The following is a 24,686-nucleotide window of genomic DNA, read 5'->3' as shown; positions in this document are numbered from 1 at the left end:
TGATGCATCAAAGCCTTCGGAGACTGACTAGAAGAGGCCTCAGCCACGAGAGGATACACTACAAATCACTTGGAATATTTCCACTCCCCCTGGTTGATTTCACACTTGGGCAGGCTAATTGGAAATGTGATAATTTTTTTTTTCTTACTTCAATCGCCATCTTCATATAAGACTACAGGGTTATAAAGAGAGCTTGTGTCATTGAGGACTTTTACTTGATCATCAACCGTAAAAAAAAATGTGTCAAGAAATGCAAACTATGATCTCATTGACATTAAAAAAAAAAAGTACTTAGAACTGAGCACTGAAATGCACAGAACAAGGCAAGCACATCTAATGACTTTAACCCGCTGAGGACAAGTCCTGAGTATACTCGGGCAAGCATCTATGGGAAATGCGTGTTGTACATGTTGTAGCAAAATCAAACCGTCCTCAACGGGTTAAGGATCATATCCATTATTCAAAACCCACTTTACATCATCACAAGTGAGATAAGGGGGGAAAGATGATAAAGATGATGATGCAAAAAAATGGGGGACAAAACAAAAGAGGATAAAGAAGGTGAAGAAAAAAAGGAGGAAGAGGAAGAGTTCCTCTTCAAGAGTAAGAATGAGGATGGGGGGAGAAGGAGGAGGAGGAGGAGGAGGAGAGTATAAGTAGTAGGAGAAGAAGATACTGACAGAAATTTGTCCTACACGTATGCAACAAGATACACATGCAGAACAGCATGAATCATAGTTTCTGCAGATGGATGTATAGAATATACATTCATGTATGTCTTGGCCTCGTGGTCCTCCGATGAAAAGTCCTGACGCGAATCATTGCCACAAAAATTTGCAATACTGGCAGTGATAAAAGCCACGCATGACTAAAGAAGGCAGGAATTGTCGAGGACAGTTATAAGAAGCTGCAGTTGCACGAGAGAACCACAACAACGCTTGCCGCGTCTACGAGTACATCGTACCGGTATTGTACCGTACACGATGTTAGAACGATAAAATGTTGTCTCCCCGAACAACTTTGATGCTCTTTCACACTCGGACTAATATCAAATCATAAATATCTGGCCTGGGTAGCTCTATGCAAGAGCAAACAACATTTGCACAGTTTTTCTTTTTTCTTTTCCTTTTTTTTTCTTTTTTTGGTTCACAAATGCCAGGCATACATGTACATGATGAGTGGTCTTACTTCAAGACACTCCTTCCAACAAACAATATTCTGTACAATCACAAGTCATAACATCTATACAATCAGAGAGCAGCACCGAGCCATGTATTGAAATATTTGAGATATTGCTGATCCTACCTCAATTTGTCTAAAAAATGACAACAATCAAGAAAATTCACATAAATATTTTTTTCTCGCAAACACTGCGTCGTCGATCATAACAGAATGGACCTGAGTCACACGGAACATCAGACTTATAATTGGCGATTGATTGGTGAATGTGAAATGTATAGGAATCACCCGTGGTTGTCAATAGAGGGCAGTCTGTCCCCACTGGCCGCCTAGTCCTCAATTCCCTCTTCGATTACTTCTCCTGCCACCTATGATTGACAATCAGGAAATGAACGAAAGAAAAAAAAATTTTTTTTTTCATATATCATGGCTTTTGGGACATGAAAACCAGAAGTGTTCGTATACATCAAATTTAATAGTAAACATGTACAAGTTGTATCACAGAAATGTCGTTTCATTCACCTGGGCCCCATTTCATGAATGTTTGCATGAAAGCCAACTCTTGCTGGAATGACACCTTCCCACAGCAACAGCCAATCAGGAAGCTGGATTCTTGTTGTTTGACATTTGCCGTTCCAGCAAGAGTGCAGCTATAATCAAATTTTTATGAAATGGGACCCAGTTGACACAAGATTTCAACAAGTTTGAGACCTATGGTCCTTGCAATCACTGCTGCTTGTTTGTTAGATAAGTATAAGTCTGTCTCTCAGGCATCATACACACTGTTTGTGACAGCAATCATTGCGTGTTTGTCAAAGGGCTTTCAAAAGTCTAGGGCTGCTTATGTGAATATTGTTTTTAGTTTCTAGCAAAATTGATGATGAGAAGAAATGACTTATCATAGCCGTTGAAGACAAGTCCCGAGTATACTCGGGCAGGTGTCCATGAGAAATGTGTGTTGTAGCAAAATCAGCCCGTCTTCAGTGGGTTTTAAAGGACAAGTCCACCTTCATATACATGTGGATTGAGTGAATGCAGCAGTATTAGTAGAACACATCAGTGAGAGTTTGAGGAAAATCGGACAATCAGTTCAAAAGTTATGATTTTTTTTAAAAGTATCTACGTAGTCACTGCTGGATGAGAAGACTACTACAGTGTATGATGTCATATGCGTACAACCGTATAAAGAAAATAAAAAGAGAATTTCACAAAACTTTACTTTTTGAATAAAGTGCACATTTCTTCGACTTGTTACTGACATATGTTAAGGGTAGTATTATTCCCCCTGCCTTCTGAAAGAGAGAAGTCAAGTGTTCTTTTCTTATGCGAGAAAAGTGAAAATATGTTGAATTTTCTTTATTCTTTCTTTATATCGTTGTACTCATGTGACATCACAAGCTATAGTAGTCTTCTCATCCAGCCTTGAGTGAGCAGAAACTTCAAAAATTCATAACTTTTGAACGGATTGTCTGATTTTCCTCAAACTCTCACTGATGTGTTCTACTAATATTGCTGCATTCACTCAACCCACATGTCTATGAAGGTGAACTTGTCCTTTAATGTACACCATAATGCTGCATGAGAATGTCAACGACACTTGCCACACATTGTATCTATAAGAAGGCACTTTTAAGATCGATGTTGTTTTTCAAGTACTAAACAGAAAGCAGATTGGAGAACGCAAAATGATTCACATACCGGTACGCTTTGAATACCAGCATAAGGGAGCTCAAGGTTGTGATTTGAGCATGTGCAAAATGAAGGTCAAATGAGAAAGTTTGTATATTTGCCACTGACTTCAACACGCACAGAGTCTTCAGGCAAATGAGGATCTGGACAGTTTACCATTGGGAGCAGTAATCTAAAAAATATTCAAGTTTAATATCTCATTTGATGCGTATGTGCTGGTCAGTTGTATCACAAAACATCCTATCAAATAAAAATGTTGCAATAAAGCCTAAAATATAAGGCGATATCATTATTTTTCTGTCTTAACCATAACTGTAGATGGTATAGTAGAGAAACAATTTTATTATAACTATTGTTCACAGTTTGTATATTTAACAATACTTAAGACTGATGATGCTGTTGCACTTTTCTACATTGATTCTTTCTATCCCTAACTCACATTTTAGAACTATTTTGAAGCACTAGGCTGGGTTTTTGTTTCATCTGCAAATGGTTAACAATGCCTTTAACATCCTACCTTGATGAAAGGGTGGTTGAGGAGGTCGCTGGCGCTCCAGCGTCGGTTGGCTTCGTGCTTGAGGCAGTGTTTGAGGAAGTCCTGACCCTCCGCACTCATGTTCTCGGGAATGTTGGGAATAGCGCCCTCTCCAACCTTGTACATGATGGTGTACTCATGGTCGTAGTCGTGCCACGGCCTCTGAAAGTGGCAATTTTATGCACAAAACATGGCAATTCACCAGGGCACATGAAAAAATGCTATAAATACGAACGATTAGTATATACTCTACAATCCTCTGGACACTGTTACTATACCCTGAGAAGCTCACTGTACAATTTCAAACGTATACTGTAAAACATGAAATATTCGCGGCATGAATTTTTCGCGAATTGGAGCCGACAGCCTTTTTCGTGGCATGAAATTTTCGCGAAGTGCCACTGGCGTTCAATGCATATAATGTAAACATGGACTTTCGCGTGCATTTTAATTTCGCGAATCTTGGCGCTCGCGAAATTCGCGAAATTAAAGTGCGCGCGAAAATTCCTTGTTTTACAGTACATTCAGACATTTTATATTTTACAATTTTACTGGTTTAATTTTCACGACCTGGTATTGTTGGGCAAAATACATTCAGGAGGGACTTATGACAACTAGAAACTTATCACCTAGTAGCAGTGGTGGTGGTGGTAGTAGTATTAGCAGAAGAAGCAGAGAAGGAGGAGGAGGAGGAGGAGGAGAAGAAGGAGGAGGAGGAGGAGAAGAAGGAGGAGGAGAAGGAGGAGGAGGAAGAGGAAGAGGAAGAGGAAGAGGAGGAGGAGGAGGGGAGGAGGAGAAGGAAGAGGAGGAGGAGGAGGAGGAGGAGGAAGAGGTGAGGAGGAGGGGGAGAAGGATGAGGAGAAGGAGGAGGGGGAGGAGGGGGAGGAGGGGGAGAAGAAGGAGGAGGAGGAGGAAAAGGAGGAGGAGAAGGAGAAGGAGGAGGAGGAGGAGGAGGAGAAGAAGGAGGAGAAGGAGAAGGAGGAGGAGGAGGAGGAGAAGAAGGAGGAGGAGGAGGAGAAGAAGAAGATCTTTTACGCTACATCACAGAAATGGGCTTTTGAGGGGCTGCTGGGTGAAGGAAGGGATGAGGTTATTAACCCATTGAAGACAAGTCCTGGATACAGTCAGACAGGTGTCTGGGATACGTGTGTTATAGCAAAGTCAGCTCGTCCTCAACGGGTTAATTTTATGAAGACGGAGCCCCACCCACCTTGCCGGTGACCATCTCAATCACCACACAGCCCAAGCTCCAGATGTCAGCCTGCCTCCCGTAACCTTCCTTTCCCTTCCCGCTCTGTGTGATCACCTCAGGGGCCATGTATGCTGCAAAGGAAAAAGATTATCACAGACACATGTTTGGAGAAGTCAGACTATTCTCACTTCAAGACAGGCATTTGTATTTTTTTCTCATTTTTTTTTTGTTGATTTTCAGTTGGAAGCTCTATGATCTATCAGTATCTATCATATTTACTATAATATCTTACTTTTCTTGTCGATACATGATATGAACTGGTAAAAAAAAACAACTTTATTTTTAAACGCAGACAGATTGAAGTTCCATTTTGTATTTGTGCTCAATAGCTTGTTTCTGAAAGGTTGACATCATTGAAAAAAAATAACAGAACTTTAAAAGAAGTAATAAATACTACTAATACTAAGATAATAATAATGATAACAATAGGTATCATTATCATCATTATCATCATCATCATCATTATCATCATCACAATAGTATCACTAATGATAATAATATAAATCTTTTCTTTTGTCTTGTTTATCTCTATTCCTAAGTCAGTCAATTTGAACATTGAATGGACTTCCCCTCTAAGCAATGACTTACTGGCTTCATACCAACGCATGTAGAAAACAAAGTGGAAACTTTTACAGTAAACATTTACACACTAGCAAGGTTAATTCTTCCTGCTAGGCCAATTGCAGTGAACTTCACTCTTGTATAACCTTGTGGGAAAAGAGGCCACTGAGGCACAACTTTCGTTAGCACTTCATCATAAACTTTTTGTAGAGCTGATATCATTCTCATGTTCACGTTTTCACCAACACAAGGGTAGGGAGTTGAAATCAATGGAAACAGACTAGGGTGTGATTTCCAACCTGCAGTGCCCATGGTAGTGTTGACCTCTCCGTGCATCGTGGTGTGCGTCTTGAGTTTGATGGCGGCGCCAAAGTCTCCCAGCTTGACGTGTCCGTCGGAGGACAGGAAGATGTTGGCTCCTGGTGTTCGTCATATCAGGAAGAAAAATTGAAGATAGAATCAGATTTTTCTCAATATTCTGCAAAGTAGAATAAACTTACCCAAAAAGATATAATAACAATAATTCTTCAAGGGCCTGAACATCATTTTACATTGCAGAGGGCAATAACTGCTGGCAAACAAATTTTTGATCAACTTCTGACACTATTGGCTGTTTTGCTTCTTGATCACGTTAAACAGATAATTATTGCTTCAAGAGTACATGAATGTACTGCATTTCTCGGTTCATGCAACATATCATTCAAATTCAGTATCATAATATCATCTCACATTCTACTCCTACAAGTATAGTCACTGTGTGATGTTGTGATCATGCAACACACTGTGTACTGATGGTGTAGTATTTTCACCTTCGATAAAGCGGTGTATAAAGTTGTAATCATGCCATATACAGTGTACCGATGGTGTATCATTACCTTTGATATCCCGGTGTATAATGTTGTTATCGTGTAGCACACTGACAGCAATGGTGATCTCCCTGGTGTACTGACGGATCATCTCCTCAGGCAGACCAGTCTTGGCCACCTCAGCGATGGTGCCCTCATCACAGTACTCCATGAAGATGAGCAGCTCCTCCTGGTGAGAGAGAGATTGGTATCCATGGTTACACATCGCAATCAGGCATCACATGGGGGGGGGGCGGTTACTTGTGAAAACTCACTTTTATGTCTTAGCTGCTGGTTAATTCACAGTGGTTCAAATGGAGATGCTTTATGTTTTGGCTGACTTCACGCATGCTGGGTGAAGCAAACAAGCACTATGTAAAACTTTGACCAACACGCTAATTTCTTATCATACACCACCTCTCATGCATCATCTTTCATACACCAGCATTCATACACTATTTGACGAACAACACATTTGGTAAAGCACCTTTCTTACACCTTCTTTCATACATTACCTTCTACACATCTCCCTTATATACGTCATGCGTCTTACATGTTTATATACACTGTACATTAACACCTCTCATTCACCAACTAAACATCATCACCATTCATACACCACCTCCCATACACCATCCTTCCTACACTATCTTACCTAGATCACCTTCCCTCCATCAGCTTGGAATATCATTTTTCATGCACCATCTGTCACCTGGCACTTTTCACAAAACACCGTTTTTACACTATCTTGCACATACATGTGTATGCCACTTTTCATGTACAGCTAGGCAACTCCCGTTATTACTAAATCCTTGACACCACCAGCTTTCTTTCATTATATATATATATATATATATATATATATTGAAATTTCATCATTAATGAGGGGAATTTTGCACCAGACTTTATGATAATAACTTTGGGACCTGAATCTTAACTGTGCTGTAACAAAATTTTGTGTTTGTCGTAACAGGAGTGCCCTGTACGTAGCTCCTTTCATACACCACTCTGCATACACCTTTCACACACTACCTCTGATGCACAACTTTTCACACGCCATCATAAGACTGGAAAAGAAAACGTCCTTCCCCCACGAGCTAGAATCATTCCTTTTTTAACAATTCATGTTACATCTTAATTGCAGTTACCAGTATGTTCATTTCAAGCAAGTTCATGCACATGCAATTTAGTGATGTTCTTTTTAATGCAGTTAATGGTTGATTCCACAGCGCAGTAGTAAAAGGCAGCACATCAAATCATTCTTATTTCCCTTCTTGCTTGAACTACACTGTACACAATAATGATACCAGTCACCAAAATTTCAAAAAATTGGAGATTATCTTCCTCTTCTTTTCTTTTTATTATCTTTGTTTTTAATCCCAATGAGAAAGCAAAACTTTTTAAAAACAAAATGACTTCTGGTCATTCTCATGTGACATGCATATCAGCATAAAACTCTTCAAAACAAACTGTATCGCCATTTGCAAAATATATATATGCCTCCCAGTACCTCTCCTTGAAAGATGCTGTTTTGTTTGGGGTGTTCTTTTTTTTTGGGGGGGGGGGGGGGCGTTTGTTTGGGCATTTGGGTTTGCTTGTTGTTTTGGTAGACACGACAATCAAGGAGAATAGAGGGGGTTTTCTCTCTTGTTGGATTCAATTTTACATTATGAGATTTGTGACTATAACTAACATCTGAATAATCAGAACAGAAAAGAGAAATGGTTCCTAGAGTTTGATCAGAATTTGCAATGATATCTGGGATTTCAAGAATTTGGTATTTTTCTGTGTTTTCATGCCTTATGATGATATCATTCTGCTGTGACATGGTAACACTGCTTCATGCTGTAATACATCTCTAATGTGAATGTGAAAAAAAAGGGAAGAAGTCAATTTTGCTGATAGATGCCTGACGTGATATATTTTCAAAAGATGATGAGAGCATGTGAGACAAAATTCGGCACAGCAATCTGAAACGGAAGGCATCAGAAGAATGTGCCACACATTCATCTGACATCCCTCATCAACCACACACACACAGACACACACACAAACACATACACACACACACACACACACATACACACACACACACACACACAGACACACACACATACACACACACGCATACATACACACACATACACATGGGCCAAGAACAATGGCTCATCAAAAATCATGGGTGTGGCTGCCACAGCGTAAGATGATACATCACTGTACTGACAGACCATGGAATCCATTTGGAAAGATTTTCATGATACAAGCACAATGAACTGTCAATCAGCCTCTCACTATGCTCTCCGACCTCTTCAATGATATTTTTTCCCCTACATATTTCTGTACGTTTCTATACCTACAATTATCTTGTAGCTAGCATCAATGCATGTGGAATGCACATAAGCACATGCAATAAAAAAAAAGAAATACCTGTCATTCAATAAAATGAGTTTCATCGCAGAAAGCTGAAAAAAAAATGACTGCTGAAGTGATGTGATGAATATTCATATACACAAGGACTAAGAAAAGGCATGAATATTAATAGAATACATCAGTGAAAAATTTGAGGAAAATTGGACAATCTGTCAGAAAGTTATAAAATGTTAAAGTTGCAATGTCGCAATTGCTGGATGAGGAGACTACATATGTACCATAGCTTGTGATGTGACATGTGTAGAACAATATAAAGAAAATATAAACAAAATCTAACATATTTCAACTGACCTCACATCACAGAAGAGCACTTGACTTGCCTATTTTAAAAGGCAGGGGGAATAATATTACCCATAACACAACTCAGTAACAAATCAAGGGAATGTGTACTTTTTCCAAGAAATGAAATTTTGTGGAATTCTTTTTATATTTTCCTTATATTGTTCTATGCATGTGACATCATGCACTGTAGTGGGTAGTCTTTTCATCCAGCAGTGGCAGCACAGGAATTTTTAAAATTCATCACTTTTGAACGGCTTGTATGATTTTCCTCAAACTTTCACTAATGTGTTCCACTAATATTGCTGCATTCATTCTATCCATATGTATATCAAGTGAACTTGTCCCTTAAAGGTTGGCTACTGTATATTCAGCTGTTGTTAGCAATTGATCAAATAACCCACGCATGCACTGATAATCTTTCTTGAGGCAACTGATCCCATGACAAAGTCAAGCAGCATGAGTTTCAGGGATGAGAATCAATCCTTCAGACATTCACCTCTCATGCACATATACAACATGCCGCAGACAGAAAAAGAAAAAAAAATAACAAGCCATATGCATGAGGGGCATTACAAGTACTGAATGCTCTCTCTCTCTCAAAGATAATTTGAGTAGCCATGGCAACCCTTACATATTGACTCCACTCCTGGTGATTGGGCGGACACTGCAAGAGAGGGAGGGGCAAGGACTTACAGTGTGGCGACAAGACATGGGTCGGTGCAGTAACAAACAAATTTAAAAAACAACAAAAACAACAGCAAGAGTTGTAGGGAGGACATCAGGCCGGCTGGGGTTGAAATTACCAGTCGCGTGTAGTGGTAGCAATTCAGAACTGGTATATGATCGGACTATCTAAAGTCTGATTCAACAACATGATCCAGTTGACTTTAGAAAATGGACTGGTCTTAGTTGAACAGGATGGTTAAAGTTTCATTAATGTTAAACATAAAATAAGGAATTCACAGAAATTTTAACTTCAAACACAAATAAGGAGGTACATGTATTAAAATCAAATATAAATATACCGAGTAATTGAGATATATTTTCTTCCAATCATCTTTTCCATTTTCTATTCACATCACTTTATGATATACTGTAGTGGTATGTTAACCCTAACTAGGCCGGGCTATTTAGGTAGATGATAGAGCTGGGGGGGGGGGCCCCCCCCCCCCCCCCTCCAGATCTCAACCGTCGACCGCGCGATCGCGACGAAAATTGGCACACACATTGCCTATGATGTAATCAAAGGTACCATGAAGTTAATTTTTTCAAAAATTATCATTTACACTAAATTATGCTAAGTTATGCATAATGTGATGCATGAAATCAGACAATTTGGTATAAATCACTAAATAAAGCTCAAAACAGGCACATTTTTTGTGTAAATATTCTTTTTAGTGTCCCTAGCAAATGTAACAGAAAAAAATTGCGCAATCAGAAAAAATTTCCTAAGTGTTTTATTGTTTTTTGAATTTTTTATGTATTTCCTTGTTTTTCGACTTTACGTTTTTCATTGTTTTTTCAATGAAATTTGTCCGCGACATTGTTCTGAACAAGAAAATATGTTATTAATTGATTTTAATCAATAAAACCCCCAAATAATCATGCTTTTATGAAATTTGCCTGTAAACACAGTTTGCATTGAAATTGTACACGAATTCACATTTTTGAGCAATTTTTGGTCTGACATGCACGTGCATATTTATGCGCAACTTCGGAACCGCACGCCCGGGCATCGCAAATTTGGTGTCAAAAGATGCAAGAGACTCAAAAGAAAAAAGTCATGAAACGTCACGGCGATAGCTTCTCGCGATAGCGATACATCGCGCGAAACGTTGAGGGGGGGCCTCAGAGGCCCCCCCCCGGCCTAGTTAGGGTTAAACTGTTGTCAAAAAAACAAAGAAACTGGTCACACTGCTAAGAGGTGGGGGCACCCACTACAGAAGAGGACAACAGAGTGAGGGATGAACCAATAACACCATTTACCCCGTGTGTCTGGGAGTCACTACACCAATACTCAATCAGTGTAAAAGCATTTGGTTACACCAGAAGAGGGTCTTTCTTGAGGCGAAGGGAGAATTGCCCAGCACATGAATCTCTTACACCTCTTATTTGGTGTAGCTCTACACTAGTAACACCCCTCATCAATCCATGTCGACAGTTAATGTGGTCAGATAATGCACTGGCACACGAGGGGAAGCAGACAGAGAGGTTGTTGGAGAGGTTGTTTGACACCACTTATTCTGTGTACTGGTACGTCAACACATTACACCAATCATCACTCTGTTTTCTTGGTAAGTTTAGGATTACTGCCAACGTGTCAAAGTATGGGTGGTAGAGGAGGTGTTGTGACTAATTATGTAATACCATTCACTCTGTGTATACTAGAACACCACTGTACACATTGTTAATTTGTGTTCTGGTAAATTATTTTCGTCTCATAACTGTAAAACCAGAAATTTTTGATATGGATGACATTTTTGCGAATTTTGCGAGGAGCCAAGATTTGCATTAAGTACTAGTAAAACGCACACAAAAGTTTCTATCCACACTATGCACTGAATGTTAGCCACCAATTTGCAAAAGTTCCATGCTGTGAAAAAGGCTGTTGGGTCCAATTTGCGAAAGTTTCCTGTCCCGAATGTTTCTAGTTTTACAATAGTTCACTGTCTCAATGGGGTCAGTCTACTCAGTGTATTTTGATACCAACACCAGTACACCCAGCATAGATTTGTTTGAGTCAAATTGTCATAACGTCCAACTGGGAGCAATGGAGTAGGGTTTCTGTTTTGTTTCTATTACAAGACTGTAACATCACTAACTCTGTGTATCTTAGCACTGATACACTTAGAATGGACTTGTGTCATCACAAACTAGTCTCTGTGCTCCAGTGTCACGAGGATGAGGATTGTTGGCTAAACCTCTCACACTACTCGCTTTGTGTATCTTGACACCATGACACTCATCATCAAATTGAGTCATTAAAAATTAGTCCCAATGGTCTAGTGTCATGAGGATTATTGGTTAAATCTCTTAACACCAGTTATGTTGTGTATCCAAACACCACTGCAATGAGCAGTAATTTGTGTTATCAAAAAGTAGTCAGTGTGATCCAGTCTCACAAGAATAAGGGTTGATGACTAAATCTCTTAACACCACTCACTCTGTGTACCTCAACACCATTACACTAATCATCAATCGATGAAATCAAAAATTTATCATAGTGCTCTAGTGTCACAAGGGCAATTGTACACTAAATATCTGAACACCACTTACTCCGTGTATCTCAACACCATTACACTCATTATCAAAATGTGTCATAAAAAACAATTATCATAGTGCTCTAGTGTCAAAAGGAGGGTGATTGTCCACCATAAATCTCTTAGCACCACTTACTCCATGTATCTCAACACCATTACACTCATTATCAATCTGTGTCATCAAGAATTCATTGTAGTGCTCTAGTGCCACTAGGAGGATAGTCCACTATATCTTAAACACCACTTACTCTGTGTATCTCAACACCATAGTACTTGACCAGGTTTGGGTGCCGGATGCCCTCCAGATTTTTGATCTCATCCGCAATGTCTCGTATCACCTGGTGGTCATTCCTCTGGAAACGCATCTTCAATACAACAAACGAGAATAGGAAATTAATAAGAATAGGAAAGTAACGAGAATAGGAAATTAGCAGGTCTGTTAATGTACTAATATATTATGGGAGCGTAGTGGTGCGTATGCAAAAACATGAGAGAAAGAGCGAGTGAAAGTGACAAAGAGCGAAAGGGCGTGTGATAGTGTGTGAGGCGGGTGTCGAAAGAGAGTGTGTGAATACCAAACCCTGATCATCTGTGTTTTCATTATGATGTTATGTTTGCGGCTTGCTCAGTTTGTAGGTCTACATGTCCTGTCGTATGACCTCGTTTCCTAATGTCAGTATTTTACTTGTTTCATTTGTATGAATACCTCTTTGTAATATCTGTTGTCTCTTTTACGATGTAATTCAAAGTGCAATTCAGTCGTATGACTGCGAGACATGAATACTTCAATAAAATACCATTTATCTAAACAGAGAGACAAAGATTAATTCATGTTTGCCTGACCTGTAATTCCACTGCCAAAGCTGTAAGCAACGTTCCATTTTTTAATTTAATCTTTGCAGCATTTCTGTTCATCTAGATAAGAGAACTGTTGAAATCTGAAGCTGGTCAGAAAGCATTCAGATGTACTGCAAATGTCAATATTTTCATGTGATTCATTTTTCGTGATTGAAAGTCAGTGCTCCAAAACATATTTGCGGGTTTTTGACTTGGCGCTGTGCAATTGTCAACCAATTCAAAATATGCAGAGAAAATTGTGAAGATATTTTTGCGGGTTTTAGAATTCACGCTAGCCAGAAGTAGCGCGAAATATGCGAAAATTAATGTACCACAAATATTTATACATTTACAGTAGGCAACAAATGGGATAATGTCTCCTAAATATATCAGAAACTCCAAGGATTCAAAAACTTGTTGACAGAGAATGAGACACACATATGCTACAACTCATGGTAACACCATGTTTACACTGACCAGAGTTCATGTAGATTTATCTATTTATTTATTTTTTTTGTGGGGGGGGGGGGGAGGGTAACCAGTACTCTTCAAAATCAACAGATGGGTCACTGTAATTCATGTATTTGTAAGTAGCCATGCAGCATTGCATAGTTGTGTTTTGTCTCGCACAAGTACTGCAAACACAGAATATCTTGCCATGTGAACATTTTCACACAATGTTCACAGCAAGGCACCGGGGCAAGATAACTATTGCAGGTGCTTTGTTTACACTGTTTTTTCTTACATGTGAACACAACCATCAACAAGTGCTGAATGTGCACTCGAATCACAGCACACCATATTCACGCATTCATTTTTATTTTTTCTCACATTGGAAAACCTAGTAGCCTAGTCTGATTTCTTGGGGATGTTTTTGAGCAAGATTTGTGGTTAATTGCTTTAGTTCTGACTGCAAAATTCAAATCACACACTCAGGTCATGACAATTTAATCTCATTAAAGGGATAGTATAGTTTTTGGTTAAGATGGGGTTTCAGGTTTCAACTTTTTTTGTGGGATAATTAAAAACCCACTCACATGAAAAATAAAAGAGCATACAATTCTAAGAGGAATTTAAGGTGTGTTCCACCTTTTATTAGGACCACTTTGTTTTTGAATATCTCAGCCATTTCAAAACTGATATTCATCACAAAAACTGTGAATTCCTCCTAGAATTGTATGGTCTTTAATATTTCATATATGGGGTTTCTAATCATCTTGCAAGAAGTTAAAACCTGACTTCCCTTCTCAACCAAAGCTATACCATCCCTTTCAGATCTTCCAATTCTACTGATGCAAACATACCTCCTTCACAGCCAACGTCTCGCCAGTATTCATATTGATGCAAGAGTAAACGGTAGTGCCAAACTGGCCTTCGCCTGAAAGGGCAAGTAGCAGAAGGTACATGGAAGTAAACATTCTATTTCACAGCACACGTCCATATGCATTTTCACTTGTGATAAATATGGCACCATATTGAATAGGCACCATACAGATAGCATCAAAATCACCATTAATATGTCTGTATGAGTTGCATTAAGACCTTTAAGACTAGAACTAAACCTAAAGTCCTAATAATTTAGCACAACCATATGTCCATCACAAACTGCTTTCAAGAAGATATCAATGTAAGGTATGGTGAGTAGTATGTGGCAATAGATTTTAAGCAACACTAAACTGTAAACAGTTTAACAGGTATTCTCAACCACAAACCACACGGTGGTTTTATTTGACAGTGTAAGAAAGTGAGGGTTGTAAAAATAAAATGTTATTAATATAAAATTGACATCAACATTGTGTATTACTTTATTACTAACATTGTTATTACTTTAATAATATCATTATAATCATCCTTAACATCATTATCATCATCATTATCATTAATATCATTATTATTATCACAATCACTATCATCATTATCATTCATAGTAGTAGTAGTAGTTGTACAATCAATATCACAATTTTTATCATTTTTGTTATTATTTTCATCACTGTTACTATCATTAACATACAAAATAATGGCAAGTTTCCTATAATCAATCATATGAAATCCTATAATCTTAATAACAATAATGGTGTCCAGACTCACCAATCTTGAAGCCCCGCTGCCACCTGAAGGTCACCTTTTTACAGTTGATGTTGACCACCTCCTGGCTGTGCTGCTGGTCGCTCACCCTCCCGATCATGGAGCGGCTCTGCAGGAGGGCGGTGCGCTTCCGCTCCAGCTCCTCAATCTCGCTGACCCGGCGGGCGATGCTGCCGCGGGCGCAGCCGGCCGGAGTCCCGCCCGCCGATGTCGACCCGGCGACGCCCGCACTGCCGGAGGGCGTGCCGTCGACGTCCCGGGAGAGAGTACGAAAGACTTGGGAGTGGCCGGCGGGGGTAGAGCAGAAGGGGTTGGGGCTGGCACGCCGGTCGTAGCGCGGAAAGCCTGGATCTGATTAGTGGACACACACGGATGGAAGAAACATATATATAAATATATTATTATATAGCTGGTCTATTAATGACAGATATAGACTCTGGGCTTTAATATGAAAAATTCACCCCAGCCTCAATACTTAACAAATATTGTAAGTACAACTGTAATCATTTACAGGCCATTATGAAAGTGTCATTACAAAATGCAGTATGGGGTCATGTGTTGTTAAGGAGTTTTCTGAAGAAAAAAAAAAGAAGTTTATTTCAAAAGAAAGAAAGGAAAGGCGAATGCAGAGACAGTCTGAAGTGCAACCAAATTTAATCTCAGTGTTATATTGGTTAGCCCTCTATAATAACAACAAATCTCGCAAACATTATTCATTATAATTCTTTCTGTGGCTTCGCACATGGTTGCCCCTGAGTTTGAGGATTTAAACATTCCCTCATGATAATGCCTACACAAATTTGCTACGCACTTGCCAGAGGCATTTTAAACTCTTGGCGTAGAAAGATTTGCCAGAAAGCCCACATCTTTCCTACTGGACCGCAGCACAGCCTGCTATGGGCAATTTAACACGATTTTAACCATGCACTGCATTTCAGAATTAAGACAAAATAAAATAGTGGAATCAAACAATGACAAGCACAGGTCATATTCACGTCCACACCTACTTTGTAGCCAAGTACTTAACATCAAAACAAACACTTCACTGCCGTTTACAAAGAAGTCCTCAGGACCGGTGGTTTTCTTTCGTTATATCGAAATGTCGTTACAGCTGAAGAGTAAAGCACATGAAGATATATAGATGGTAATTTGGGGGCCTGAAATTTTACTTAATTAGGCGCGGTCAGACTGGCAAAAGATCGAGAAGTTTAATATTAATTTTCCCATTCTTTTGTCGTGCGGTCACACTGGCAGCCAAACTTCTCGATCTTTGGATTGAGAAGTTTGTGTCATCGGTGCGTGCGCGCAAGAAAGAAGAAAGAACGTGCCATCCGATGTCTAGTTATTATGACGGAACAATGCACATCTGTACATGACAATGGCCTCGCTTTTCGGAGACACTACCCGCAAGCAGTGGTGGACTGGTCACGTGACAAAGATTGCGAAATTTCAGTTTCTCGCGGTCACACTGGCAAAAGATCAAGAAGTTTGGAGGGGCAGGGGGAAAAATCCCTAGTTGATGTGGGAAGTTTCGCGAGAAGTTTTGGGGGAAGTTTCGCGGGAAGTTTGCGGTCACACTGGCAAAACTTCGAGATCTTATAGAGCGTGATCTTAAACTTCTCAATCTTTTGCCAGTCTGACTGCGCCTACCGTAACGAGAATTTCGGTATAATCATGCTTGTTAAAACTGGAGTGGCACTGTGCAACAGGCCAATGCACACAAGAGGAACGATCTAACCCTTTTCGTCTTACCTAGCCTGTCCTCCGTGGGACTGGTGTTGGAGGAGGAGGCGATGGACAGGAACCTCTCCATGCTGGGAATCCTCCTCAGGTCCCCCGTGCTGGTCGGAGAGGTGACGGACTGCTCCGACGACGAGCTCGTCCTCGACGACTTGCTGCTTCGCGTGCCGATGCGTGGCACCTTGCTCCCAGCGAAGTCGGGGGACGCAATGCGAACTTTAGGAATTCAAAGCAAAATGCAATGATAGCTATTGTGAAAGTGGAAATTTTGTACATTTTGAACAACAAGAAACCAGCACAAAAATAAAAGCACACCAATTCTTTTTTTGTTTTTCAGAAGTAACACCTTTTTGTATTATGATTCCGTGGAATTAAAAACTTCAGTGGAAAAACGATCAAAGAAAATGGGATTCCATCGAATTTAAAAACATGTGAAATCCATCTTACCCGACCTGGTGCAAACAAGCACTCACACAAAATTGCCCACTTCTAAGCATCTGAAAATTATGAGCCTGGAAAAATCCTACTCAACAGCAAGTATACTGAACAATGAAGGCTGGATATATCAATCTAGCAAGTTAAAAAATTACATACAATGTAGATCTCTAGCATGGCATGAAAAGTCAATACACCATCCATAGACTTTACTTTTATCTATTCAAACACATTTATCTCATTTTTCCAGTTGCAAAATTCTTATAGAAAAAATATTCAGATTTACATCTATATGTAACAGACTTTGAACAATATTTTTCTAGTAACAGATTTCCTGACCGGCGAGTGCTGAAAGGATTGTCATCTCCACTGATTTACCTGGACTGGCTGGAGAGGGTTTGCCTTGACCGATCACATGCTGGATACACCGCATCATTAGAGATTGGAGCTCCTGGTAACAAAATGGGGGGAAAAAAGAGAATACTGGTTTATTGGTGTTCAAGCATCATTTATCATCGTTTCATTATATTCTTATCCATGTTTGTTTGTTTGTTTGTTTGTTTTTTTGGGGGGGGGGGAGAGAAGGGGGAGTGGCAACTTCTACTTTAAAGAGATAAGAATGCAGTAAACAACAGGTAATGGCCTTCAACTACGTCGTCCTGAGTAACTGGAAAATTTTCTCTGAGCTAATTCATTCTCTTAGCTTTTTTATTTCACAATTTCACTATCTAGAACTCAGACTCTGTAACTAGCATATTGCACTAACTGATCAATCAGCTTCAATATCAGAATAATTAGATATATTCGCATAATCAAGCACATCATTGCATTTCTCAAACTTTACTCCTCTTTTTCTATAAATGTCCATTGCTGTCGGTCATTCAAGAGCACACGACAGGAAAGGGGGGAATAGCACAACTGGCTTCTCAGTGCCGTAAGTCAAAATTATTCTGTGTTTAAGCACATTGGAACAGAAAAACCCCATAGTGTTATACACATTGTCCAAAGTCCCAACTAAAGAAAGGGATAACAAGGGCATGATGCTTACGTTTGTCTTTACCACAAACAGCCACATTGCATGATACACAAGTGATAGTTTCAAGTCATGCTTCTGAGAAGGTTAAAAAAAAAAGAGTGTGGCAATGACTGACCTGGAACTCTTCGTCCATGAGGTGAGTCACGTTGCGGGGTTCACAGGCCAAAATCAAGAACTCAAAGCCCTGGTTGGACCACCTGGAGATAGATATATTGATGAAGAGAATTTAAAATCAGAATGATAGGTTCCATATACCATACGACAAGCTGGTAAACTTGGTTTCATACCAGAGCAGAGCGGGCTCTGAAAAATTCGAACGAGCCGTTAGTTTGACTCGACGCGGTACCGCGACAATCAATATACACGTATTGTATGAAACCATTATTGCATGATTACTAAGACATGAGAGCACTTTGGGGCGAGTAAGTCTCACAGTGTTAGTTATATGAAAGGTACTTTAACCTGAAACACAAACTAAGACAAGGAAACTCAGGGAAACTTTTGAGGTACCAAAACTTTATATTATCTTTAATAGCATGCAATTATTTCATGGGAGCAATTGTCTCAGGAGCAAATGTCATGGAACCATATTAAAACGAGCTGTTGACTAAACCATTATTGTAGTTGCCATTACATTCAGGCCTTGGCTTGGACCACGCACGTGAACTTCCAAAATGTTATATAAAACAAATGGTGAATGGTCTCTTTCTGTGCAATGGAACACGATTTTGCATTCAGTGAGACTGAGAGGCAAGCTACTCAATACAACTCTGCTGTTGGCTTGTTGAAAAGAGCTATTTATTTCATACCTCATGCAAAACCATAAAACTTGAATTTTCAATCCCCCCTCAAAAAAAAAACAAACAGAAAAATTGTAGCATTTTCTTTACATTTTTTAAAATAATATTGTTGCCCTAGTGTGACATGACAGATTGTTGTAATCTTCTTACCAAGTTATGACAGTGCTTAGACTAAACCAAAACTTTAAAAATTCACAGCTAATGAACAAATTGTCTAATTTTCCACAAACTGCAGTAACGTATGGTACTAATATTTTTGCATAAACTTCTTTATCATACCAGTTACAAGATATCCTGTAGCTGGCACAACCCCCCGCAGAGGCTACATATGGGATATGTCATAGTTATAAATGCAGAAATGAAACTATTCATTAGCATTTTGTTGAATGCTATAATTGCTGCATTCATTGAATGCTAGTATGTGCAACTAAAGACAATTTTGTCCTCTTTGAAATGATACAAAACCTGAGAATGTTTCTTTTTTTTTTTTTTTTTTTTTTGGGGGGGGGGGGGAAGGGTGCAAAGTAAAGAGAAATAGCTTTGAGAGCTGTTAGTTTGAATGCCCTCATGTGGAAAGGTGGCTGGCCACCTTTGGTGTTCATGCGGGGGCGTGTGTGTACGCTGACCTGGGGCCCGTTGCACAAAAGTTACAATTATGGTAACTTTGCCATCCAATGGTAACTTCCATGGAATTCTTGATTTTGATTGGCTGCTGAGTATTGTTGCCATGGTAGTTACCATTGGATGGCAAAGTTACCATGATAATAGTAACTTTTATGCAACAGGCCCCTGATTGTGGGTTGAAAAACTGAATGCAGCAGTATTACCTCGGTCTACAGCCCTTTCCTCGCTCAAACTTCTTGAGGACAAAGTTCATCCACTTCTGAGCCAGCTTGAGGATGGATTCGCCGAGGCCCTGCTTGTTGGACAGCAGTCGACTCACTTCCTTGTGGTACTGAATGTGACATGCAAGATAAAAGAAGTAAATCATACCATCACAACCAACAAAATGGCTCTAAATTTACGATTAGTGAATGGAATGTTAGGATTGCTGGCTATTAGAGTTACATTGAATGAACATCACACAAACAAGTTTCCGAAGAGAGTTCTTCTGAGAAATTAAAGGGATCGTATAGTTTTGGTTGAGACCTAATTTCAGGTTTCTAACATTTTTTGTGAGGTAATGAGAAACCTCTTATGAAATATTACAGAGCATGTAATTCTATGAGGAATTCAACGTTTATTTGATGAAAATTGATTTTGAAATGGCAGAGATATCCAAAAAAGAGCGATTCTAATAAAGTGTGGGACCCACACTTTATTACGATCGCTTTGTTTTACTTTCTTTTTGGATGTTTCAGTCATTCCAACCCCGATTTTCATCAAATAAACTGTGAATTCCTCTTAAAATGGTATGCTCTGTACTATATCATAAGTGTTTCTTGGTATCTCGCAAAAAGTTAGAAGCCAAATTCTCATCTCCACCAATACTGTACCATCCCTTTAAGCTTCACCTCTTTTGTTGCTGTTTTTTTGTAGTCATTACCATACAAAATGTTGAAACTCATTTTCAAGATGTATAATCTTGCTATGTTTTATAAGGACGAATGCCAATGTTTCACATATTATTGGTTTCCACGACACATTTGTTTCTCTGATTAACTTCATTTGAACAAAATAGAAGAGAGACAACAAATATGGAAATAACTCCACTTAATTCAATAAACTAATTTGCAATTTTGACTTCTCATACACACACAAATTGTCCATCTATGCTTGTGGTGTCATGCCATGAACAAAATTTCAGTTATAGCTCTCAGTCTCACATATTCACTGATGCATCAAATTTTGTTGTTGAATTCTAGGATGTCAAATATTCCATAGAGCAAAATGAACAAACAAGAGAGGGAAAAAAAGGTATTGACTAATGAAATAACACCAGAGTAACTTTTGATCAGATCATCATCTTTGGCAAATGGTATTGGAAATGTTATATACATTTCAGTGACACACACATTTTTTTTTCTTTTAGCACACATTCCTTGCACTTATTACTGACATATGAAGGTATTATCATTCCCCTGCTTTCTTGAAGAGTTAAGCTAAGTGCTCCTTGAAAGCATTATCATCATTAAAATAATTATGTTTGCTATATTATTTTCCACATATCATTGTCCCACTGTCACATCACAAAATGCTGTAGTCTTCCCATCCAGTGATGACGTCACACAAGATATAACCAAAACTTTAAAAAGAGAGAGAGAATGGATTGCCGTGACTTTTCTCAAAATTCACCGATGTGTACTAATACTATTTTTGCATTCGGTGAATCCACATGACGTACATTTGCGAGTTAGAAGGGGCATGTCTTACCTCAAAGGCCACAGAGAAACACTGGCACATGGCGTCCCGGAAGTAGGCGGCGATGCTCATCCTCTCCGTCTCCTCCATGTCGGCCACGGAGTCGACATCGAGGTTCTCCTCCACTAGGGAGATGGCCTCCACGATCTTGTGGCACAGGGTGAGGGCATTATCCTACGGGTAAGCAAAAGGGGGGGGGGGGAATGGGGGAGGTGGTCTGTCAGTACAGTGGATTCCCATTATAACGAAGTTCTCGGGACAGACAATTTTCTTTTCGTTACATCAAAATTTCGTTATAACCGAACAATTAAACACTAAAAAAACATAGAATGGATAATGTTGCGGCCTGAAATTTTACTTCGTTGTAACCACAATTCCGTTAAAACCGTGTTTGTTACAACAGGAGTGCACTGTAGTTGAGTAGCCACTGCAACCCTCTCCCTTTCACCTGCTGAGGACATACTGATTTAGCTATAACACACACTTTCCATGGACAACCACCAGAGTATACTCGGGGGACCTAGACTTAAAGGATTAACCCTTGCTGTACCTTATTCGCTGATTTGCACGCACGCTGGAGTGCTTTCTTCAATGATTGGCACAGACGTCTGGAGACTTATTGTCATTGAATAGAGATTTACCAGTTGGGTAATGACGAAATCGCGAAATATTAGCCAAAAAGATAAGCCGACAGTATTGCAATCTGAGAACATATCCGATCATTGTTGTTACATAATATTCTATATTAATTGGTTGTCAATAATCAACAAACCTGGCCTTAGCAATAACCATCCATCTTCTGTGCGAGAGTGAATCCAGTTCAGCTTGTTGGGAAAATATGATTGCTAGGGCAGGGTCGATTATCATGCAATGCTTCTGGGACAGAGGTCGTGTACTACAATCAAAATCATCATACACTTATGATCTCAAAATATTCCAAAACAATTCATTATCCTGGCGAATCGCATCAGCCAGACAAGTTTCTTGGTAGACTCTTCCAATATATTGCAAGCAAATTCCAACTGGTGGAAGATGGATTTGAGCCTTTCTGAGAACTATGCATTACCTTTGATAAAGTGAAGCTCATTTACATAGACCTTTAAAGGGAGATATTAAAGCATGTACAGTAAGTTACATGGGCAGGTAGTCTTCATTACAAAAAAAAAACTAGAAATGTCGCTTTGGCGACTGGTATGCCTCCGCCATAATGCATGATTTTCCCAATAGGTCTAGATAGTACATGTGGACAATGTGTGATTACATTTTCACAAAATTGGCAAAATATTGAAATGACAAGTTTGTCACAAATGTGTTGAATGTTCACCTTCCTTGACCTAGGTTTAATTGGATGAATAGGAGAGCATGTATCTAGGGATTTAAGGACTTTAACTTGACTTTGACCCATTCATACATTTAGGCATTGAGTAATTTTCAAGGTACAGGTGTGGAGAAAAAGTGCAATTTCTGAATTGAATAGTAAATTGTTACCATTTTCATCTGGCCCTTGACCCTAAAATTCACAAGATAATCACTTTCAGGTAGAACATGCATAATATGTACTAAGTTTCAAGATAACTTGAGCCACTTCCGAGATATGGAGGAAAAAGTTAGTTCAGCACTTTCACTTGATCTTTGACCTTTCGACCTTTGAGGTAAAAAAAGATTCCAGAGAATTTCTATTAGGTTACACATGCATACACCAAGTGTAAAAAAAAAATAACCCTGCTGGCATAGCATAAATATGAGGGAAATAGTAAAATTTTGAAGTGTTGCACTTGACCTTTGACCCCTGACCTTTGACCCCATGAACCCTACATTCTCTAGATAATCACTGCCAGTCAGTACATGTATATACTATGTTCCATGAAGATACCTTGAACAATTTTCCAAGGTACGGAGAAAAAAAAGAAGTTTTAATATTTTTACTTGACCTTTTGACCTTTGACCTTTGACCTCATGACCCAAACTTTCACCAGAGAATCTTAATTGGGTAATACATGTATACACTAAGTTTCAAGAAAATATCTTCAGGCATTCAATAGATGTGGTGGAAATAGTGAAATTTTATGTATTTGACCCGACCTTTTGACCTTTGACCTTTGACCTCATGACCCAAACTTTCACCAGAGAATTTTAATTGGGTAATACATGTATACACTAAGTTTAAAGAAAATATCTTCAGGCATTCAATAGATATGGTGGAAATAGTGAAATTTTATGTATTTGACCCTGACCTTTTGACCTTTGACCTTTGACCTCATCACCCAAACTTTCACCAGAGAATTTTAATTGGGTAATACACGTATACACTAAGTTTCAAGAAAATATCTTCAGGCATTCAATAGATATGGTGGAAATAGTGAAATTTTATGTATTTGACCTTGACCTTTTGACCTTTGACCTTGAGCATGTGCACCCAAAAGTTGATAGGCACAACTTCACCCCCTAATACACATACATGCCAAGTTTCATTAGGATACCTCAACAGGTTTTGATAGTTACCTTGTCCACAAAATTCATTACGGACGGACGGAAGGACGGACGGACGGACGGACGGACGGACGGAAGGACGGACAGACGGAAGGACGGACGGACGGACAACCCGAAAACATAATGCCTCCGGCACCACTTCGTGGCGGAGGCATAATAATAATAAATGCCATTACATGTGCAATGCTCTCTAGGGAATTCTGAAGTCTCTAGGGACATGTGGCCTTAATAGACAAGAGGTCACTGAAGCAGGTTTGACTTGTGTCTGCTCGACCTCCCTACCTTGAGTTCCTCGAGGGCATCGGCGATGGTGTTGTGGCTGGAGGTCTGCTCGTTGACCAGAGTGACCGTGCTGCTCATGGCCCGCTGGAAGGCCTTGCGCTGCATGGTCAGCTCGGAGAAGTGGTTGACCACCAGCAGAATGCTGTCCACCTGTAGGGAGGGGACGCAGGAAAGAGGTGGTGGTCATTTATCACTATCTGTGCCAGGGACTTTGGACAGTGTGCACAATGCCATGGTGTTTTTCCAAGTCAACAGGCACCCAAGGCATTCAAAGGGTTAAAGCTAAGAACCTAGGCACAACAGTGACAATTTAATCAAGATTGAATCATAGTTTGGGAAGATTTAGAATTGTAAAGTTCCATTAAATTTCACAAAACAGCTCTCAAACAATATACTGTATTCGCCGAAAATTTTGTGAAGTATTTCTTTTTGCGAATTTCGCGAGTCAGGTGCTTTTTGCGAAAATATTGACTCTGATCCTGATATGAATGTGATGTACACATATACATTTCTGTACATTCACTACAGTACTCCACAATCGCAAATTTAACCACTCACAAAATCATCGGGAACTCTTGATCTGCGAT

At 39.4% G+C, this 24,686-nt stretch overlaps 1 protein-coding gene across 1 annotated transcript in view; it reads right to left on the bottom strand.

The window, feature by feature from the left end:
- Positions 1 to 799: 799 nt before the first annotated feature.
- The window catches only part of LOC139712098 (mitogen-activated protein kinase kinase kinase 4-like), a 39,690-nt gene continuing 15,803 nt past the window's right edge, over positions 800 to 24,686 (bottom strand). The window contains exons 11-24 of the mRNA XM_071623934.1: positions 24,100 to 24,249; positions 21,340 to 21,501; positions 19,794 to 19,921; positions 18,282 to 18,363; positions 17,509 to 17,581; positions 16,708 to 16,911; positions 14,959 to 15,306; positions 14,175 to 14,248; positions 12,282 to 12,398; positions 6,092 to 6,251; positions 5,516 to 5,635; positions 4,614 to 4,726; positions 3,386 to 3,565; positions 800 to 1,547 (exon numbers count right to left, since the gene is read on the bottom strand). Coding sequence (XP_071480035.1) covers positions 1,509 to 1,547; positions 3,386 to 3,565; positions 4,614 to 4,726; positions 5,516 to 5,635; positions 6,092 to 6,251; positions 12,282 to 12,398; positions 14,175 to 14,248; positions 14,959 to 15,306; positions 16,708 to 16,911; positions 17,509 to 17,581; positions 18,282 to 18,363; positions 19,794 to 19,921; positions 21,340 to 21,501; positions 24,100 to 24,249 — 1,950 coding nt within the window. The 3' untranslated portion in view covers positions 800 to 1,508. The remainder of the gene's footprint in view (positions 1,548 to 3,385; positions 3,566 to 4,613; positions 4,727 to 5,515; positions 5,636 to 6,091; positions 6,252 to 12,281; positions 12,399 to 14,174; positions 14,249 to 14,958; positions 15,307 to 16,707; positions 16,912 to 17,508; positions 17,582 to 18,281; positions 18,364 to 19,793; positions 19,922 to 21,339; positions 21,502 to 24,099; positions 24,250 to 24,686) is intronic.

The sequence above is a fragment of the Diadema antillarum genome, unplaced genomic scaffold, assembly GCF_040938485.1.
Source record: "Diadema antillarum isolate AM-2024a unplaced genomic scaffold, OU_Dant_1.0 seq00001758_RagTag, whole genome shotgun sequence".
NCBI classification, from domain to species: Eukaryota; Metazoa; Echinodermata; class Echinoidea; order Diadematoida; family Diadematidae; genus Diadema; species Diadema antillarum.
Note: the sequence above shows the minus strand (reverse complement) of the source record. Positions and strands in the feature narration are given on the sequence as shown.